Source organism: Myotis lucifugus, unplaced genomic scaffold (genome assembly GCF_000147115.1).
Source record: "Myotis lucifugus unplaced genomic scaffold, Myoluc2.0 scaffold_375, whole genome shotgun sequence".
Taxonomy (NCBI): domain Eukaryota; kingdom Metazoa; phylum Chordata; class Mammalia; order Chiroptera; family Vespertilionidae; genus Myotis; species Myotis lucifugus.
In genome coordinates, this window is record NW_005871423.1 from 204509 (window position 1) to 224478 (window position 19970).

The following is a 19970-nucleotide window of genomic DNA, read 5'->3' on the forward strand; positions in this document are numbered from 1 at the left end:
AATAGGAGGCTATGAGAAAGGAAGATAACAAAAGATTTAAAAAAACCTCACTTTTATGAATGTGTTTAATTCCTTTTACTTAAAAGTATACCTAGCCATGTCTCAAGGCAGAAGCTTTGATATGTTCAAAATGTAAAACAAAACTACCCATTTAATATCATACATGGAGTTAAAACATGTGGATACATTTTATTAAGTGTTTATTTTTCCTACCAAAAACATAAAAATAAGGCAAAAAATAAACAAACAAAAAATACAGCCCCTGCTGCGCTAGTAAAAAACTCAGTCATGGATTTCTCCCCTTACAATATGATACTTTTTTCTGTACCCTAGAAAACACTGTTTTAAAAAAATTTATACAACTGATTCTGCATGTTCCAACTACTCAGAGTACTCCGCCTTACAGTGCAACCCAAGACAAGTCAACTACACTAAGTATTTGGGAGGTATACCCTTCTGTACAGCTCGTTTGTAAGCAATGCAAGTGCATAACCACTACTCTAATATAGTGCTCAAAAGATTAATTGAAACTTTCATCACATCTTCCCTCCTATAACAATACAACTGCAGGTAATTGCCGGATGCAGCGTAATCTTTTCTTCTTGTGAAACTTGGCATCGAGTCTCTACTGAAAGATGCATGGCAAAACATGCCACCGCTGTTGCTGCTTCTAGAAACAACTGGCAAGAAATATTTAAAGCTAAAATTTATTGCTCCAGATTTAACTCGCAGAACCACACTGTTGTGTACAAACTGTTAATCTCCATAGATGCTCAGACGTGATTGTCTCCTTGTGTCTAGACACACAAAATACAAGCTGCTATCTGTACAGTTTACAGTACTGAAACACATAGATTTGAAAATGAAGTATAGATATGTACTTTGCAAAGATACATGATTTTACAGCAGGGGTTTACCCAAACTTATTTTTTACAGCCACTTTCAAAATAGACAACAACGTCACTAGGATAGCTAAATTACATCAAAGAATCAGTGTATCCAAAGTAAATAGACTGGCCAATTCCCCGAGCTCCCCGATTATTTTGATATGTCTTTTTTTCTTTTCTTTTCCTCTTTTTTTTTTGAAGAAACCCCTATACATAAAATGAAAATAATATCTGGATATTTTCTTCAGTGGTGGACTAAGCAGTTCCTTAAAACAAGACATTAGTTTGCCCTTCACTTCCAAATGCCTTGAAAATAAGATAGACTACTGCTTTAAAAGAACCATCGGAATGCTTCGGCGCTGGGAACAGGTGTTCTCTATAAAAAAAGAGCAAGAAGACAAGTTAAGCTTACTTTCTATGCCAATATAAAATTAGAATTTTCTCCTTTATTCTTCAGCAATAGTTTTAGTCAGTAAGGTACAACATAAAGACTTGTATATTTCAACATTTAATAAAAAATAGATGGTCAATCTTAGAACACTACAAAAATTAGAATATTGAATTTAATGCTGACTTACTAAATATAATGATTAAAACTCATTGGTCTAAAAATAGAGGAAACACAGTGTAGAACAGGGATAGCAATTAGAATGAATGGGATGGTTCATGCCATTAGTAATAGGAGGACCAGCTAGGAAGTGTCGTTAAAATCTGTACCTGCTACATACACATGCACCCTCTGTAAGACCAATGTTTAGAACTCAGTGAAGTTATTTATTTTTTGTTCTGGAGAACTTCTTTTATGACAAGACCACAATAAACATTATATAAATATTACTTCTATCACTTAACAACTATTAATGCTAAATATTCCTACAGATAATCTAATCAGAATTAGACTGACAAAATATATCACTATTTTAAAGTAAGTCTGCATATTCAATAAATTAATATAATCTATATGAAACAAACTTATACTAACCAATGATTCTCAATTGACCATAACTACCCTTTTGTACCATAAAAATACTACCATATTCCAAAGGAATAATAAACTAACACCAAAAGTTTGAGCAACCGTTTCAACAAAAAGCTAATAGTTACAATGGGTTTTTTTTTATTCAATCGTAGTTAAACTATTAAATTTTCCTCTATATGTTAACATTATAGCAATCCATCATGCCACACTCTTTTTTATAAAACAGAATCCCGTAGGTACATATTGAAGGTACATAAGAAACAAGCTAAGAGTAAATTTTCTCATAAGGGCAAATGAGAGTTAATTTTATTCCTTGTTAAACTAGTCCAACCAGCCTGTGTAGACTATAAGATGGCTGCTGAGGATAAATAAGTAAATTAACTGTATGTTGACTGTTACAAAAATATTGAGTTAGTATAGAAGTACATGTACACACACACACACACACACACACACACGCACACACACCTTATAGAGTGTTAACATACAGTGTTAATAATATTTGAATTTCGTATTTCAGAAAATTCATAAAAAGTCCTACCACAAATATTTTTTGATAACTGGTTAGCTTTTATTTACTTTCTCACACATGCCTTATTCGATTGATACAGTCCTGCAGTAATGTCATCTAAAAATAAAAGTGTACTAATTGATCAAGATGTTAATTGAAATTTAAATATATAAAATAATCATTTTGGAAAGCAGAACTGTTTTCACTACCTGTACTTAAAATGTTTTTTTATAAACTGTCCTCACAGCCAACACAATAAAGTTCAACATGAATATGGTAAGAACAAACTAGTGGTATCTAATCCCAATTTGCATATAGGTATATATGTATAAACCAAAATATTTAACTTGTGAAGCATTTTCTGAAAGCACAAACTAAAAGGTCGTTGTTCCCACAAAAATGCTACTTATCTTACTAATCTTTTACTCCCCACTCCTTATGGTTTCATCCGTTTCCTTCTCTTCAGGTCACTGTGCATACCTGGAGCCCTAGTCATTGCTTGGTTTTTGAGAAAAAAACCTGTTTACTGCTTTCTACGCTTAACTTTTGAATGATAAATGTAATAATGATAAATGCTCCTACATGCACTTAACCATTATTAAAGGAACTATGAATAAGAAACAATATATTCATTCTAATATTTATGCTTCACACACACACACACACATACATACGCACAGTAAATGCAAACTTAGTTTGTAACAGATGCTAACTTGCTGCCTGATGCCAACTAAGAATAAATTTTATTTATGTATGCATACTTATATGAATGTAGTCATTTTTAACAAGTTAGATCCAAGCATATCCATGCAATTACAGATTCACATATGAAAAATAAAACATGTGCATTTATATTCACATATATTCACATTTACATGTATGGTATATGACATAGAGATGCCAAATTTACTCTCAGATGCCAACTGGAAACAAGATTGTAAATATATGCTTATATAATTTTGTATCTTGATAAACATATGTTTATGAAGATAAACAAAAAAATACATGGAATACATTTTTTAATGAGATGAACTCCTTATGTCTTAGATATTTTAAACTTTCTTTTCCAGCTCTTTGCTCTGCCTGTGACCCTTTCCACTACTCACTGTTATTTATAATATTTTTAAAAAGACAGCTTTATAAAATGCCACCTGGGCTGAAAGGTCAATGTTGTGAGAAAAAAGATAAGCACTTCTCAATGCTTGTTGGCACAAAAATTAGATAATGCAATGAGAGAAGCACAGAGCTGGTTTTCTATACTAACAAGATCTGTCACAAAACAGCTCTGTGATGTGGGCATATTACTGTGCATACGTTGAAACCAGCATATATCTCTACATAAGGATATGGACAACCCACTGCCCCAGGGAAAGGAAGAAGGTAAGCAGGGAAACATCTCTTAAAAAATATTTCTCTCTTATATTAATATCTTTGATTGAGGTCATACAGCCTAAAAAATGATTAGGTGGGCACCATTTAGAACAAATTTTCAAGGCATTCACTAGAAACTTGAAGTGATACTTCTCTAACAGTTTTACTAATAAAGAGTAACAAAGCTCCTCAGTGTCCCATAGGCCACAAAACAGGATGCAGAGCCAATCTCCTGCCCAAATTTTATTGGGCTCATTGGAAATTTATGTTAGGCCTGGACTAAGTTCTTTTCAGGATGGGTGAAGCAACACTGTAATATATTAGATTAACATCAGGCAACATCTTGGGTTAAATTACAGGTTTCTGATTGTACTAATTTGGGGATATATCTTCTCTAATTTTGTCAGCGGATGAGGTCGTCTTTATCAGAGGGTTTCCATTTTAAATGGGTGGGAGCTCTGGGGACCAATGTGGGGGATTATGCACCCCGACCAGCTAGCTACCTTTGAGTTATATAAATTCAAGAGTCCCAGCTGGGGAATCACACTCTTGATGAGATTACAGTGACTTTCTGGATCTCAGTGATGCTTGCAGGAAATCGTTATCCTGAGTGACAGGAAAGCCAGATTCCCCAGGAAGGGAAGGGGGCGGGAGGTAAAGAATAGAATTGAGTTGATGGGCATTGTTCAAGGCAGCCTTCACTGCTCATGCAGGTGCAAACACTGACGAACAGCAGCGTTGCTCCCAGGAGGCCTGGGGAGCCGGCTGCAGCCCCCCTTTCTCTTTCCGGTTCTGCTGTAAAGCATCGTGTTCCAGAGAATTCATCCCTATATGAGCCAGATATGAAATGACCTTCAAGCTTAAGTGAATGCCTTCTGTTTCCCTCCTAAATAACCTTAAAAAGCCAGCACATTTCTTTGAATAGAAGAATGATATAATCCAAGTCCAAGCACATTTTACATTTACTTTTATATTTAAGAAAAAGAAGAATACATATCCATGTCCCTGGAAGAAATGTAATTCGGTTTGATTTTCATCAAATCAGCAATGAAGAAATAATTAAATGACATAAAATAAATAAGATTCCCAAAAGCTGGCACTTTAAGGATTAAGCATGTTTCTTTTTTTATTGGTGCCTGCTAAGCAGTCACGGGGACTATGGTATCTTCTGGCTGATCAGGGCTTTACATTCTCTTGTTAAAAATATATCAAGCTTAATAAAAACTTACCTCCTAAAAAGTGAATTTGGAGTATCTACAACTTTGTATATATGAACTATATTGGATTGGCTATTCCTATCTAGATACAATATGTAAAATGTAGCAGTATTCTGGACACAATAAAATGCATTATTTTTAATAGAGCTAGACATGAGTTTTCAAAAAGCAGCTCAATGTTAAAATTTACTTCAGAATGCATGTTATAAATTGAGATAATAATTATGACATTAGCAAATTCTGTAACTAAAGTTAAATATATCTTTATATTTACTCATACACTTTGAAATCCAAAAGTCTCAATGATTTGCCTATGCCTTCAGAATTCTACTGTGAAACAGGATGACTCTAATGCAGTGATTTCCACATGGAAGTCAGTATTTTAAAGCACCAATATTCTTACACTAATTAAAGAATAATTTCCTCCAATCCCATTTTTATTAATAAAAGAAATATGTCATCCAATAATTTTCTGATTCCCATAAATAATGATGCTTATCTAACCAAAAGCAAAGACATTTGAAACTGTACTTAGCCAATGCAGCCTCTTGTAAACTATTTTGAAATATTGTTCTCACCATGAGAAGTTCCACTATACGTTTTTAAACTCTTGGCCATCCAAGGCCTTGGAATTGGAAACACCGCTGCATTTGATTTGCCTCTTCATGCTAGAATTTGAAAATCTTAACGAACCACTGAATGTGGCAATAAAACATATCTGAATCAATATGACAAAAGATAATAGTAAGTCCCATTGCTTGCTTTTAGATATTTGATTATATTTGCTTCAAACGTTTGGATTTTTTAGATGAACAAAAGGAAAAGAATTCCGGGTGGTGGGAAAAAAATACTTTTTTCATGATTTAATTCACAATGATGCTAAAATATCAAGTTATTTAGGTTAACCATTTTACTGACAAAATTTCAAAACCCTTTTACTGACAAAATTTCAAAACCTACCTGGCTAAATGGAAAACTGTATATATATATATAGAATGAATGTGAATACACACACACATGCATATGAATACAAATCTTTGGATAATTAATTGGTCTAAAATGATACTTAGCAAATGTTAGAGATGCCCCAAAATGGTTTTAGCAGAAATATTTTCCCAGATCCTATTTATAAATAGCATATTTAAAAATCATAATCCAGCAACTATAACAGAATTATTAGCAAGCACAGATAGAGCATAGGTAAGTATGAGAGACAATTTATGATAGATGATAAACTCACAGTGCAGTAATTTACTATTATATTCAAAAGCAACTTTATATTTTAATAATACCTTAATTTAAAAATATGTGGGTTGATGTATGTATACACTGTTTTCACTTTTAAAATTATATCTAACTTACTTTCTCCTTCCTTTCTGCTGTAATATATATGTAATATACATTATATATATATATATATATATATACACATCAGTTCAACTTTTCTCATAATTAAAATTCACTTCTCATATAAGCTGTATAAGATTAGTATACTCATATCTTATTTTGGCCATTATCCATATGTAAACTAAAAAACACCTAGCAATATTACCAGTACTGTAATGGGAATGTTAGACCTCTCTTTAAAAGGAGGAAAGTACCAAATAAGTAACTGGATAATTTTATGACCCAATTTTAGGGAGCCTTAAATATGATTATAAGGAATATTTTTCTTTTTTGATTTCCAAATTGACAGCTGTGGCCAGGGTTCCTCTGATTCATGGTGGAAAACTGGAGACGGCTTTTTCATTAGCATCGATTCTCTGTGGGCTGTGGCTCCTGCTACTCCTCCTGCCTCGGGACTAAGAGGGCTCTTCCTCCCCATCCTTGAGGAACACTGCCACCCTGCCACAGCAATGGCATGACTTTAGACCGGGGTAGCAGGACTTTAGAAGGTGAGCCTGGCTAACTTTGATAAATGGAAAGACGAGTTTATACATTACGTTGTACAGGTACTAAGTCAAGTCAATATGACAGGAGAGCTGGTTAGGGAAACAACTTTCCAAAGGGAATTTGTGGATGGGGTAGGAGTGAGTCAGCAGGAAGGAAAGTAACAGCTTAATTAACATCATGATTCATACTCATCAATAAGTGACCAGGAAAGGCATTTACTTTTGGCCCTACTATCAAATGTAACTACTTTATTTAGGCAAATCTCTTGATTACTGCAAATATAATTATATTTCAATTAATTTTGGTAAAAACACTCCAAACCACATCATTCCAAGAAATAAGTACATTTACTGTATTAGTAGGTAGTTTAGTGATTAAAATGTTCTTGGACTTACAAAAACAAAAATATAATAGAATGGTACCTGCAAAAAAGGAATTTATTTCAATGACCCACAAATTAAAAAGGCATTTCTGAAAAATTATTTTAAAAATTATTTTTAACCTTATGTATAAGAGGGAGTGTGAGAGGAAATTAAAAGTAAAATTGAGATTTAAAGAGCAAAATTTAGGCTAATGAAATCCATACTATACTGTCAAGGATGATTAAAAATATCTAAATTTCATCTGTACCTGTTTATACGTCATTTATGAATATACATAAATATAGATGGTTATATTATAAATAAATCTGGCCCTAGCTAGTTTGACTCAGTGGATAGAGTCTGCGGACTGAGGGGTCCCATGTTTGATTCCAGTCAAGGGCACATGTCTAGGTTGTGGGCTCGACCCTCAGTGGGGATCGTGCAGGAGGCAGCCGACCAATAATTCTCTCTCATTGTTGATGTTTCTATCTCTCTCTCCCTCTCCTTTCCTCTCTGAAATCAATAAAATGTATTAAATAAATAAATAAATAAATCTTAATACACACACACACACTGCTGAGACACAAGTTAAATAAATATATCTCCTCTCAAAGTCTCCCTATTAATACAACAATACGTTTAGTTGAGATCACTGAAAATCAGCTATTGAAGAACAAAAACATTCTTTTCATGAGCACGTTGTTGAATAATTTTGAAATATTTTGGTTAATTCTGAAGCAGGCAGTGAACTTTCCTGTTTTTTATTGAAGAGAAAAAGAAAGATTCCTATCAAATGTGAAGAAATAGGAGGGGACTTAAAAAATATTAAGTGCCCTAGCCAGTGTGGCTCAGTTTGTTGGAGTGTTGTCCCCTACACCAAAAGGTGGGCCAGTTTGATCCTGGTCAGGGCACATACCCAGGTTGCAGGTTTGATCCCAGGTCTGGGCTTGTGTAGGAGACAACCAATAGATGTTTCTCTCTCATCTCCCTCTCTCTCTCAAAAAGAAAATCAATTAAAATATTAATAAGTGATTTTTTAAAACTATGATTTGGACAACCTCTAACTTATATTCAAGTAAAACACAATAGTTAGACCTAGCCTCTATAAGAACAATTCAGATTATGGTGCTTCACTTTGATTATTATAGATCTGAGCATTTTTTAAATATTCATTTTCCTATATTATCTAACAAGTGGACATAGGTTTAACTGAAATGTTCTCTTAAGGTAAGCTCTGTAACATTTGGATACAGCCACTGAACTTCATTTGGTTCAGAATCTTCTCTGACAAAAACCCAAATACTGAGATAGACCCAGCCTAGAAACCAAAGCATGTTTCATGTCCATGAATTACTTAGAAGAATTTAGAGAAAATTTCAAACATTTCAGAAAATAATGTATGTGGTTATGACTATACTTCTGAAAATAATATGTAGCTTTTGAAGTATTTCTTCTTTAAAAGTTTTTTTTTAATAACTGCAATTGCTATCTGAATAAATTGGTCAAATTCACAACCACTCTGACTTTTTGGTCTCTCTCCTTAATATTCTTCTGAAATAATAAAAGTAAAATGTATACAGTCAACAATTATTAGAATTTAATTTTATCGTTATTTTACATTACTTAGCTCTTTGGAAACATATTTTGGGTAATCTGCCCCCTTAAGAGGATGTGCACTCTTCAGCGTTGTCCACTACCATGACAGCAGCAAGACTCAAGTACTTAGATTCAAATTTCTCCTCAGGGAATTTGCATGAACTACTTTTTCTGTAAGTATCATGTTCTCCATCTTTGTGCAGACACAGTCACTTCCACATAAACCAGGAAAGTAAATTAATAAGCCTAACTTTGTTGTGAGCATGGGATTTATAAGATATCGTGATTACTATTCTTTTGTCATTTTTTCTGGAGTCTTTTCTATAGGTGCAATGCTGTATTTTTCAGGAAGTTCTCCTTACAATCATTTAAAGTTATACTACTTTTGAACAATTAGTTGCTGATGGATGCTGGGTAGCCTCATTCTCCCTAAATGCCATCATTAATTTTGAGTTTCCCATCTTGGCCATTCTATGTTTCTAATTGCAGGCTTGAAAGAATTACTCTTAAAATAAAATTCAAAGAAAAAAGCACTAGTTTCTCTGAAACTATCCCCCCCCACACACACACTTTGGTAAATAAAAACAATGCTAAATGATTCTAGTGGGTCTATACCCAGACTCATGGCATTTTTCCAAATATTGTGATACATTAACCATTTCCACTAATTTTTTATTTAAATCAGACACAAGAAAATGAACTTGACCATAATAATCTTTCCTGCCACAGGTTCCTACTGATTTCCCTTTAATCAGTAGCACTATGGTCTGCCTACCCATCCACCATTTATCCATCCTCCCCCCCTCTCCTTTTTTCCCCTTTATTCCTTTACTTCTCTCTTTCAATATGGTTCTTTCTCTTATTCAAGTCAAACAAGGGTTTCCAGTATTCTGTAAAATACATTCGAAATAACAAGTCATTCTGTAGATTCTCAGTATGTTTAAATGTTTAAGGCAAGTTTTTTTTTCTTATTCCTAAAAAAATCTGGAATACTACATAACCACATGATGTAGCCAAGTAGAGATCATAGGTAGCAGTTTGTATTTCTTATCTGAGTCTGGGGAAGAACTAAGCCAGGGATGAACCAAGAAATCCCAAGATTTTTTAAATAGGTGTGAGACGCTGCCAATTTTTTAAAAAATTCAATTTTATCATTTTTAGTGTGTCCATATCTTGGACTGAGAATTAAGATCATAAATATCTTGGATGAAATAAGATATAGAGTTAGGAAATTTACATGGATATTGATAAAAAGCAGTATATGTGTTTGTGTGTTTTTATCCACAACACTTACATCTTTTAGAAATTAACAGTCCCTACCTAAGGATTTGTTAAATTGAATTGATCAATGGCTTACCACATGCTTAGTAACATGCCATCCTATATAATAAAGAACTAATATGCTAATTAGACCTGAAGGCAGGTCTTCTGGAACAACCTTCTGGAACAACCAGTAGGCGGGGGGCGGGGCCTGGGGCTGTGAGGGCCGAGCCCCTTGCACAAATTTCATGCATCAGGCCTCTAGTGTATTCATAAATATACAGAAAAGGTACAGACCTGCTTAGGCACAGTAAAGACACACTATTTATAGAAACACATTTAAATGTTACTCTTTATCTTGTGAACATTGTTCCATTCACAAATATAATTTCTCTCCTCACTACAGACTTGTTTGATAGTGTTGTTGCTGTCACTAAACTAGTGTTTTCCAAACGCTTTTGACTGCAACCAACAGTTAGAAATACATTTGACATAGCAGCCTAGCACATGCATGCACACACATTTACGGATACATACATAACTGAAACAGAAGTTTAGCAATATGTACTCTTACTATATGTGACACACTCATATTTTCTGTCCTGCTCTATTCTAGTCTACTTTACAAAAATCCTGGTGGTAAACAACACACGCTGGTTTCATGGACCACTAATGTGCTGTCACCTGGAATTTGAAAAACACAGCTCCATGCCATATAAATAACACACTTATGTGAAAAGAATCACCGTGAGGAAAATCCAAAACCACTCCACTTCATAATGAATTTAACTCGCTATATAGCAGCCTTATATAAAATATCCAATATGCATTTCCATTGGGATGGAAAAGGCCAGTGTTCTCTATTTTGTTTTTCATGAATAAAAATTAGAGCAAACAAAGTATTTCATGTTTATTAAGAGTTTCCACATCTGCTCACTTCTCATCCATCTACAGACAACAGAGAATTTTATCTCTTTTCCTTATTCTTGACTCCATTAAAACCATCACTGATCTCATTTAACCTTATTATAAACAAGAACATTTCCCATAGATAGGCCCTTCCCCAATAGGCATTCTTCTGCCACTGATTTACCATTACTCAGAACCACCATTTCCACACAATTAAATGTACATAGTCTATTCTTTTAGAAATGTATTTCATCTCTTTTCACTATGTAAAGTTTTGGAGAAAATATATCTTCTTTGGAACTCGCCAGATTTGCTGAAATACACAGAAATGCCCATGACTCTTCCTGATCTATAAATACACAGGCCTTTCTCTTGTCATCCTACTTGATCTCTATTCTTTTGACATTATCAATCATCCAGGTTGTTTTTAAGTCCTTGAGCAAGAAACAGCACTTTCAGCACAGTTTTCCCCATAGTACGGCACTTTCTTCACTTTCTCAAAAAGTCTTTGGAAATATTAATTTAGATATTTAGATGCAGATGAGATCTAAAAGAGATCCAATGTTTTTCACCCATATTGGACGTATTCTGCTTTAGCTACACTTTAGAACTATTCTACTAAATGTTTTAAAGGCATAAGTGAAAATAATGTCAGCCATAGCACAAACTGTTTTCCTTGTCTCTAACTTAGCTGCCATGCCACTGAACGTGAACCTCGGCTCTGACTCCCAAACCAAATGTACTGATAAAGTCATGGAAATCTTCCTTGTTTTTACAGTTTCCATTCTCAGCAAAACTTCTGTATCTTATCTTGACAACGTTCCTTCTAAATATGTACCGCATTGCTTCCTGGCTTGAATATTCCTTTCTCTTTTGTTTTTAATGCTGTCTTGGTTGATATTCCAAATCTTTTTAGGGCTTATCACAAATTTCTCCTAGAAAACCACCAGCTTTTTTTAATATTGCTCACTAACTTACTTCATTTTATAACTATTCTCTTATTAAAAAGAAAAAAGAAAGCTCTACATAGTCACTTCATTCACTTATCTCAAAATGTATGTCCACCTGTTCTATTCCCCCTACACACACACTTATCTTCCAAAACAAAAGTAACTCTACACTATTCCAGTATTTGTTAAATATGTTCTCCAACTCATGATAAGCATTTAACCATTTTTTCCTTACAATGATTTTCTTAAACTCACTGATTCACATTTAGAATAATCCTTTGTGTCTGTCCAGATAGAGAAAATAATAGCCAAATGAAGTACTGAGTTAATAAAGTGACACACACATGCACACACATAATCTACTAATTAATGGTGGTGGTGTGCCTTTGGTAGAGAAAGAGGAGGCACTAACTTGTCTAAATTGGCTCACCACATCTACTGACTACCTTGGGTAATTTGAAGTTTTCCTGGGCATTTGACAGACATAAGAACAGGAAAACTTGTTTACTGAGTTTATCTCTTTCCAAGTGAAATCCAGTCAGATCTTTGGTAAACTGAATGATTAAGACAAATGTTCAGAAAATGCAATACTCTACCTGAGCTTTAATGTCTACCTGCTCTAAGTAACATGTTATTGCACTGATTTATTTCTAAATATAATTGTTTTATACTCTATTTTTACTGATGACTTTAAAATAGGAATAAGAAATTGCATAGCTTCTTTCAGTATGCAAAGATCACAACCTAGATGCAATATTAAAAAGATGTAAGGTACGCTGATACTATTAGCCCCATTTTACAGGTGAGTAAATAAAGTCAGAGAAGTTTGCTGATGTCTATAACATTGTTCAAGTGGTAATTTACTTTATACTAGTGGCTCTTCCCACAGCCTATCATAAATGTGGTCAAAAGTAAATAAAAATATACTTTTTAATTATCCTATATAATAAAGAGCTAATATGCTAATTAGACCAAATAGCAGAATAACTGTCCAGACGACCTTCCAGACAAAGCCAGGCCTGCGAGGGCCGAGGCAGCCAGGGATGTGAGGGCTGAGCCTTTTGCACGAATTTCATGCATCAGGCCTCTAGTAAATAAATAAAAATCCAAGACACCAGTAGAATGTTTTCTGACTATAATTTATATTTTGTATATATCAGCCAAAGAAATACATCTTTAGTATTAGTTTTTTTAATAAGTAAGTGTTTGCTTTGCCATTTTCTTTTAAGTGAAAAAATGTAATGTGAAATCGGTGGGTTAGATATTAAGAAATAGAAAAACCCCCAAAAATGTTAAGGCTCCTTCTCATACCTGGCTATGAATCTTATGCTCTTAAAATAAATTAAGAGAAAGCCCTGAAGTTTCACAGAGGAAAAAATATTTCTCATAATGTTTTAGAGTAGAAGTTAACAAGCCTGCTGGGATCCTTTTAGCCCCTGCAGAGCTGAGTCTTCAACATTATTAAATGGCTGTCGCCTCTGAAGTATGGTGCAACATAACTCAATAAACAACAGAAAACATATGATGCCGAATGCAGGGAGGCTTTTCGATTACCCTGCAGAATAATTCAATTTCAGGACAGGTGTTTGCATGTGATGGAACAAGATATGACTGAAGGATAAAACCACCCGTGTGCCCCTCCCCCAAGATTTTGAACCGCCTAAGGATCACAGCATAATGTCAGATGAAAAAGGATGTTAAGGATGAGCAGACCCGCCACTGCACAACTGAAGGAACCACACTACACATGCGCTCATCCTCAAAATTTCCCGATTACCAAAAACTTTTCTGAAAACACGTGTTTTTTTTTGGTAAAAAATGATATTTTCTGGAATGCTGTGCTTCCCCAGCCAGGTCATCTCATATTCTAATGAGTGTCTGAACATCACACTTATAACAAGGAAAGATTGTGCCATTCTTTGGGGTCAAATTTTGCCTTTTAAAGGCCAATCTAAAAATAAGAGGAAAGCTAAAAGAGAAGTCATCCTTTCTCCAATTTGTATGTTTACATGGGACTTTTAACAAACCATGAATTTAACTTATTAATTTAACTCAATCATTTTATCTGCTGTATGACATATAATGAGTTTTTAGCATTTTGTATAATCTGAGTAAAAATAAATGTCAGAAATGGAAGCAGATCTACTCTTGTGAAATTTATTGAATAGCAGGACATTTTGTATTCTTAAAATATGAATTGTCTTCTGATAAAAGTGGACTACATATTCAGACTATCCGACCTATTGAGGTTGGAGAGTAAAGTTCTAAGAGGACCAATTATTTCAGAACAGTTTATGAAACACTGCGACTTGTTTCTGGGGAATACTCAAATGGTTTTATGTTTTACTTCTGTAACCATAAGGAATATTCTACCAGTGTTTCCAGGGTCACCCCAACATACATCTTCAGTCTCCAAGCTGGTAAACCACAGAAAACATGGATGAAATGCCCGTTCTTTTGGACACTTTTCAATATTTAGTCTTACAGACTATTTTTATTAATTGTCCTGTATTTACCAGTCTGTAAGTTTGACTATATAGAACTTTTAACTTTTCATCCAGGAAAACAGTTAGCTAAGACTAAGCAAAATATGCAGCAATAGAGTAATCTACTCATAAAAATGTTTAAAAATCAAGAAACTTTTATTTCCCTCATCTTAAGATACAATTTCCATTCTTATTTAAAATATCCAAATGTTTTTATCTGATTAAAGTCTACAGTTTGTTGTTGCTTATTGTTCTGATTGGCTTTCTGATTGCATTTTGTCTGGTGATGACTGAATTTCAAACAAACATTCTTATAGGATCATTTAGAAATGGATTTTAAGTGCTTTTATTTTACTATTCTTAATTAACATTCAAAAGATTGCTTATAATTTACATATTTGGATAGGTGGAGGTATTATTTTCATTTAGCAATTATCAAAAATGTATGGTTCTTTAAAAACAACTTTGACTACTTTATATTAAACCTGGTGATGGGAAGAGAATTTCATTGAAGTTGTATTACAGTCATACCTTGGCTACAACTATATTTATTTTGTTACTTTAGTCCAAGCTAACCTTTTCTGTGCTTTTTTCTTATCCTATATGAAATTCAGTGTCTTATTTCTTTATTACATTCTAGTGTTACTCTACTATTATTTTGTTTGAATATATTGAAAAGTTTTCCTTTCTCTTTGATAGTTATATATTTGCATTTTGAGATTAAAGCACAAATTTATATTTTCATGCAGGTATGTTTTTGATTCTTTAAACTGAACATTGAAACCTCCTCTAAATGACAAACAACTAGATGTTTCCATTTAAGATATAAAACCTATATTTTACCTATAAAAATGTTTAAGTCACCAAACTTCAAAAACTTATGGCATGTTCAATTACCAATTCTTTTATTTAACTACACAGACTCTGAGTGTGAGTGACACACTTCTTTTACTATGATCATCAGATGAATTTCTCCAGGAAGTAGGTGCCATCTTCCTGTTCAAACTGCAGACAATGCTTGCTCCAGAATTTTCCAATTGCCATTTATGTGGTTGGGGCTCTTAAAACAGCCTACATACGAAATGTGTCCTACCCCCCCCCCAAAAAAACACTCTCAGTTATCAAGTTGGGGGCAATATATGGATGTTTTCCACCAAACCCGTTAGAAGTTCAACCTAACTTATGGAAAGTTATTGTTGGCCTGCGCATTCAGCAGATAAATTTTAAAGAGAAGAAAGAAGGAGAATGGAATTGTCCTTTTTCCTGACTGTCCAGTTCCCCAGTCTCTTCATTCTAATGTGTCCCTTTCAAGTCCCTCCACCAACACAAGGGAAGCCTGGGTAGTGAGTATGTGTGTGTAACTCACAGCAGAGCCAGGAGTGGGGGCAGGGGAATCTCCTGAGGCCCTGCTTACTAATGTAATTCCATAAATCAGCTAATGGGAGAGAAACCAGATCTGTGTGGTCTCTAATGCTGTCCCACAGAGATCAATCATGTCACCTGAACAATGTTCAGGGCCTAAGAGGCTGGGGCTGCCCATGGGACAATTTTATCCCTTGAGCTATACATATCAGGTTGGGATATTTTTAAAAAGTTAGTGTCAGAAACAGAACTGCTGTGAATACAAAAACTGAAAGATTACCTTTGTATGACACAAAGTGCTATTATGCAACTTATCATAATATAAAATCACATGTTTCTTAAAGTATCTGGGACTGTGGATCATTTAGGATCCAAGTTTTTAACACATTTTGTCACATAAAGGGGATACAGCATCTGTAATAACTGCTTTAAATAATTAATGATGGATGATTTTTAAATATAGTAACTGACTAAATGAATGGTGTTATGTGCAAATATATAGTGCACAATATCATAGAAAAATTAAATTAGTCTTGTGTGCATTGTTATCATGTGAAATATATTAAGGGAGTGATTTAATAGGCCTATTTCTGAGGCATTAAGATGCTCTTAACCTGAGACTAGGCAGAAAATGTGGAAATAAATAAAGCAGTTTTTGAAAAGAATGCTAGGTGGGAGGCTTTAAAAAATGTGGGTAAGAATCCTAAAACAACCATGTGAGTGTATCTTCATTTCAGTTCACTCACCCAGAAAATCTGAGTATGCCTCCAATCTTTGGGATGAGAATAAGTCAAATATAAGAATTGCACAGGAGGTTTGAAGGGATAAATAAGAATATAAGTAATGATTAGATCCACATATTTATTGGAGTTCATAATTTAAAGCCAACAAATAGTAACTACTGAACATACTCCTGAAATCCACAGGTAGCAGCCATAATAAACCCCCAAATCACCATTCTCAGCTAGGGTGTCTATCCAATCTCTAAAACGTCTCCACAGATGATGAGAACTTACAGGGACCAAATGAAAGAGGGAAGCAGGCCAGTAGGAGGACTCTTCACCAACCCACAACCACTGCTGCAGCTTCAGTTCAGCCATGTGAGCCCTGTCGCTCTGACATGTGGCCAGCTGGTTTCCTAGAACCCTAACTATGTGGTTACACATGTGTTTAAGGCACTCATGCCACCATTGCTTTTTATTAATGACCTAGATAGAATCTTAGTCAATTAAACAAACAAACCAAAAACCTCACAACTTCTTTTTCTTTCTTTTTGACAAAGAACATTTCACTAATAATCTTAGCCTTGAGCCATGACCCATTCTCTGGTGGGATGAGTAGTATATAGCTAGGAGAACTTCTTCAGAGTTCTACAAAGAGAGAAATGTGTTTCCCCTCCCACTCGCACCCCACCTTCTGAAGAGCAACAGAACTTTTAAGCACTTGGATTTTAAAAAAATAAGAAAAAGCAATACTATCGAATAATATGTGATTGAAATGCCTAAGGTATCACAAGGTTGTGGGAAAACTATCAAAAGGAAATTTATGAAATGTGTTTAGACGGATAAATCGGCATAGAAACTAGTACAGAAAACCTATTGGCACTCACATTAAGCTCCTTCAGAGTGGTTATTTACTAATTGAACCAGAATTATTCATTGGTCCTATGAACTACAGACCCTAAATCGGTATGTAGGCAGCACCATGTACGGTCTAGCTAAAGACAAGGCCTACTAGCAACACCAAATCTACAATTCTAGACACTATCATAATTCAAAAGGAAAAATAAAAGACAGGTAATAGTTATCAACCAGGTATTCACAGGAAATTTCAGGATGAACTGAATTTTCATTACCCATGGGCCTTAGAAACCTAGAGAAGTTACAATAAATTGATCTAGAAAAGAGAACTAAAAAGCTAAAAACTAATTTTTTCGGCCTAAGAAAAGACATGGAGCTGCATTTTAATCATTGTAATTATCTTCGCTAGCAGAGTTGCCAAATAACATGCAATAAACTGCTCTGGAGTAAAGTCAAACTTTCAACAAAGAGATGAGTACTCATATAAAGAGGAATATATACAACATTTTGATGGAACCGATCACAATCAATAATGCTATCAATATATACTGATTATTTTTGGAATCCCAAAGTATTTTTTGCTTTATATTAATAAATTTTTGTTGAAAAATCTGTATCTTATTTGTGTTCAAACTGCAACAAAGATCTCCAAATCTTATCTTTTATTCTCTTAAAGACCAGTCCTTTGTGGATAAAACTCCTTTAAGCAGTGTTCACAATTTTTTAAAAGAACATGTAGGTGCCCTTCTGATGATAACTTGTGAGAGCCACCATCACCCTACAAACCAGCCCACAGAATACTCCCAAATGCTAAATCTACCACCTGTGGTCTCATATTCATATGATCATCTAGCCATCTACTCTGTGAAATTTATCAAGAATCCAATTATGATTATTTGTCCACATTTCTTTGCTAAAAAGACTACCAAAACCATTTACCTGTGGTTTTCCATTTCCGCTCTTTTTGTTTGGTCAAGTTACCATTGATCTGTTTCCACCAAACACATCAATCTTTGTATTTAACATAATTAAACGTCTAATTTAACATTTACTTTAGTGATCATCAGTACATTGTCTCTTGTAAGGACATATAAGAAAAGGAAACTGTTATAGACCATATAAGGTATCAACCAAAACTGTGCTTGTGTATAGAACAATTCTGTGACCACAAAATGGTTACTTTGTCCAATGCAGAGCCCAAAGCATGTATCTTTTGGTAACTGAGTTCTTTCTGAAACTATGTAAAACAATTCTTAAATAAAATTAGGATCACCTGCATTAATGAACTAATTGTATTCCTTTATTCTAAATCAACATCTCTTTAAAAATTGCAGGTGGCATTCAGCTTTCCATACTATTTTCTCAAAAAAAAAAATACTAGATCTGCAGAAAATAAAATGGGAAACATGTTGAAGAGAAAAACTATTCTGGAAGCAGGTAGAAAATCCCCTTTAGAATCCAAGTATTTCAGCTTCCATGATTCATGTGTGTGTGTGTGTGTGTGTGTGTGTTTCAATGGGCACATAGGCTTGTGTGCCACAAACTGGGTCCTCACTGTTATAATTGGGCCACTAGTAAGCCTCTCCTAGCCAATAAAAGTATATAGAATGTGATGTGTCCAACCCTTTGGGCTGAGATGCTTTCAAAAATAATTAGAAGGGGAGGGGGGTATTTTAACCACCAAGGAAAATGTTTTACCATCCTGAATGTGAAACTTCTGATTTTTCAAACCAATTACATTAGGTTTCCCCCAGAGATAAAAAGGAGGGACGCCCTTCCCATCTGGAGGGCGGTTCCACAGGAAGTGCAGCTGGGGAGGCGGTGGGGACGCTGTGCCCTCCGCACACCACCTACAATGGCATCTCACAGCCTGAATGAAGCTTCGGGAAAGGGGTACTGCATCTTGAAGCCAGACAAGAAGCCCTGAAGGGGAGAGGAGAGGGGAGAAAGGAGAGAGGGGGGTAGACTGGGAAACAAGAAATCATCTCCTCTGACCTCTAGCGAAGTGCCAGGTTTTTTCTTTAGCTCTTCACATTTTCTAAATTTGCAGATCTGGTGTCCCGTTTTGCGGTTCCTGCAACTGCTGCAGACGCCACAGTTGATGAGCCTCTTGCAGGGCACGCAGACCCCACACCTTTTCCTCTTCTTCTTGGCCGGGTTGGCTCCGCCAGCTCCCCCCGAGGAGGACGAGGAGGAGGAGGAGTGATTCTGCGGGCAGTCTGCCAGATTGGCAATTTGAAACGCACTGTCTGTGACGGCTGCTGAGGCTGCTGCGGGGGAGTGAAGGGCTGTCATGACGATGACCCCTGGAGGTAATGAGATGCCCCCTAAAGCCGGGATAGCGGAAAAAGTCCCCACGCGCTCGGGGAGATTCATTATCTCTGCTTCAGCAGCGCCGCATTTGAGCTTGTTCATGCATTCCCCCGCCAAAGGTCTGCAGTGTTCGGGGGATAAGGTGGAGAGGAAATTAGTATTTGCCATTTGCAACGACGGCTCTGGCGGGCAGCCAGCTTTCCCCAGCCTCTGGGAGTCGTTCCGGTGGTGCATGCTGGTCCTGCTGCCGCCAGCCGCCGCCGCCGCCGCCGCCTCCGCCGCCGCCGCCGCCGC

General features: G+C 35.3%; 1 protein-coding gene across 1 annotated transcript; it reads right to left on the minus strand.

Annotated features, from left to right (window-relative positions):
• Positions 1–461: 461 nt before the first annotated feature.
• Positions 462–19941, minus strand: CXXC4 (CXXC finger protein 4). Its single transcript, XM_006101653.3, has 2 exons — positions 19359–19941; positions 462–1263 (listed from the first exon to the last, which is right to left on the minus strand). The coding sequence occupies exons 1-2, from the start codon at positions 19908–19910 to the stop codon at positions 1219–1221; spliced, it is 597 nt and encodes a 198-aa protein (XP_006101715.1). The 5' UTR covers positions 19911–19941; the 3' UTR covers positions 462–1218.
• Positions 19942–19970: the final 29 nt, after the last annotated feature.

Bases quoted from the DNA above. Each gene is read 5' to 3' on its own strand.
- CXXC4 (XM_006101653.3), bottom strand. From the start codon at position 19,910: ATGCACCACCGGAACGACTCCCAGAGGCTGGGGAAAGCTGGCTGCCCG. The intron at 1,264-19,358 runs GTCAGAGGAGAT...CTTTTTTTATAG, and splicing joins AACCTGGCACTTCGCTAGAG to AGAACACCTGTTCCCAGCGC.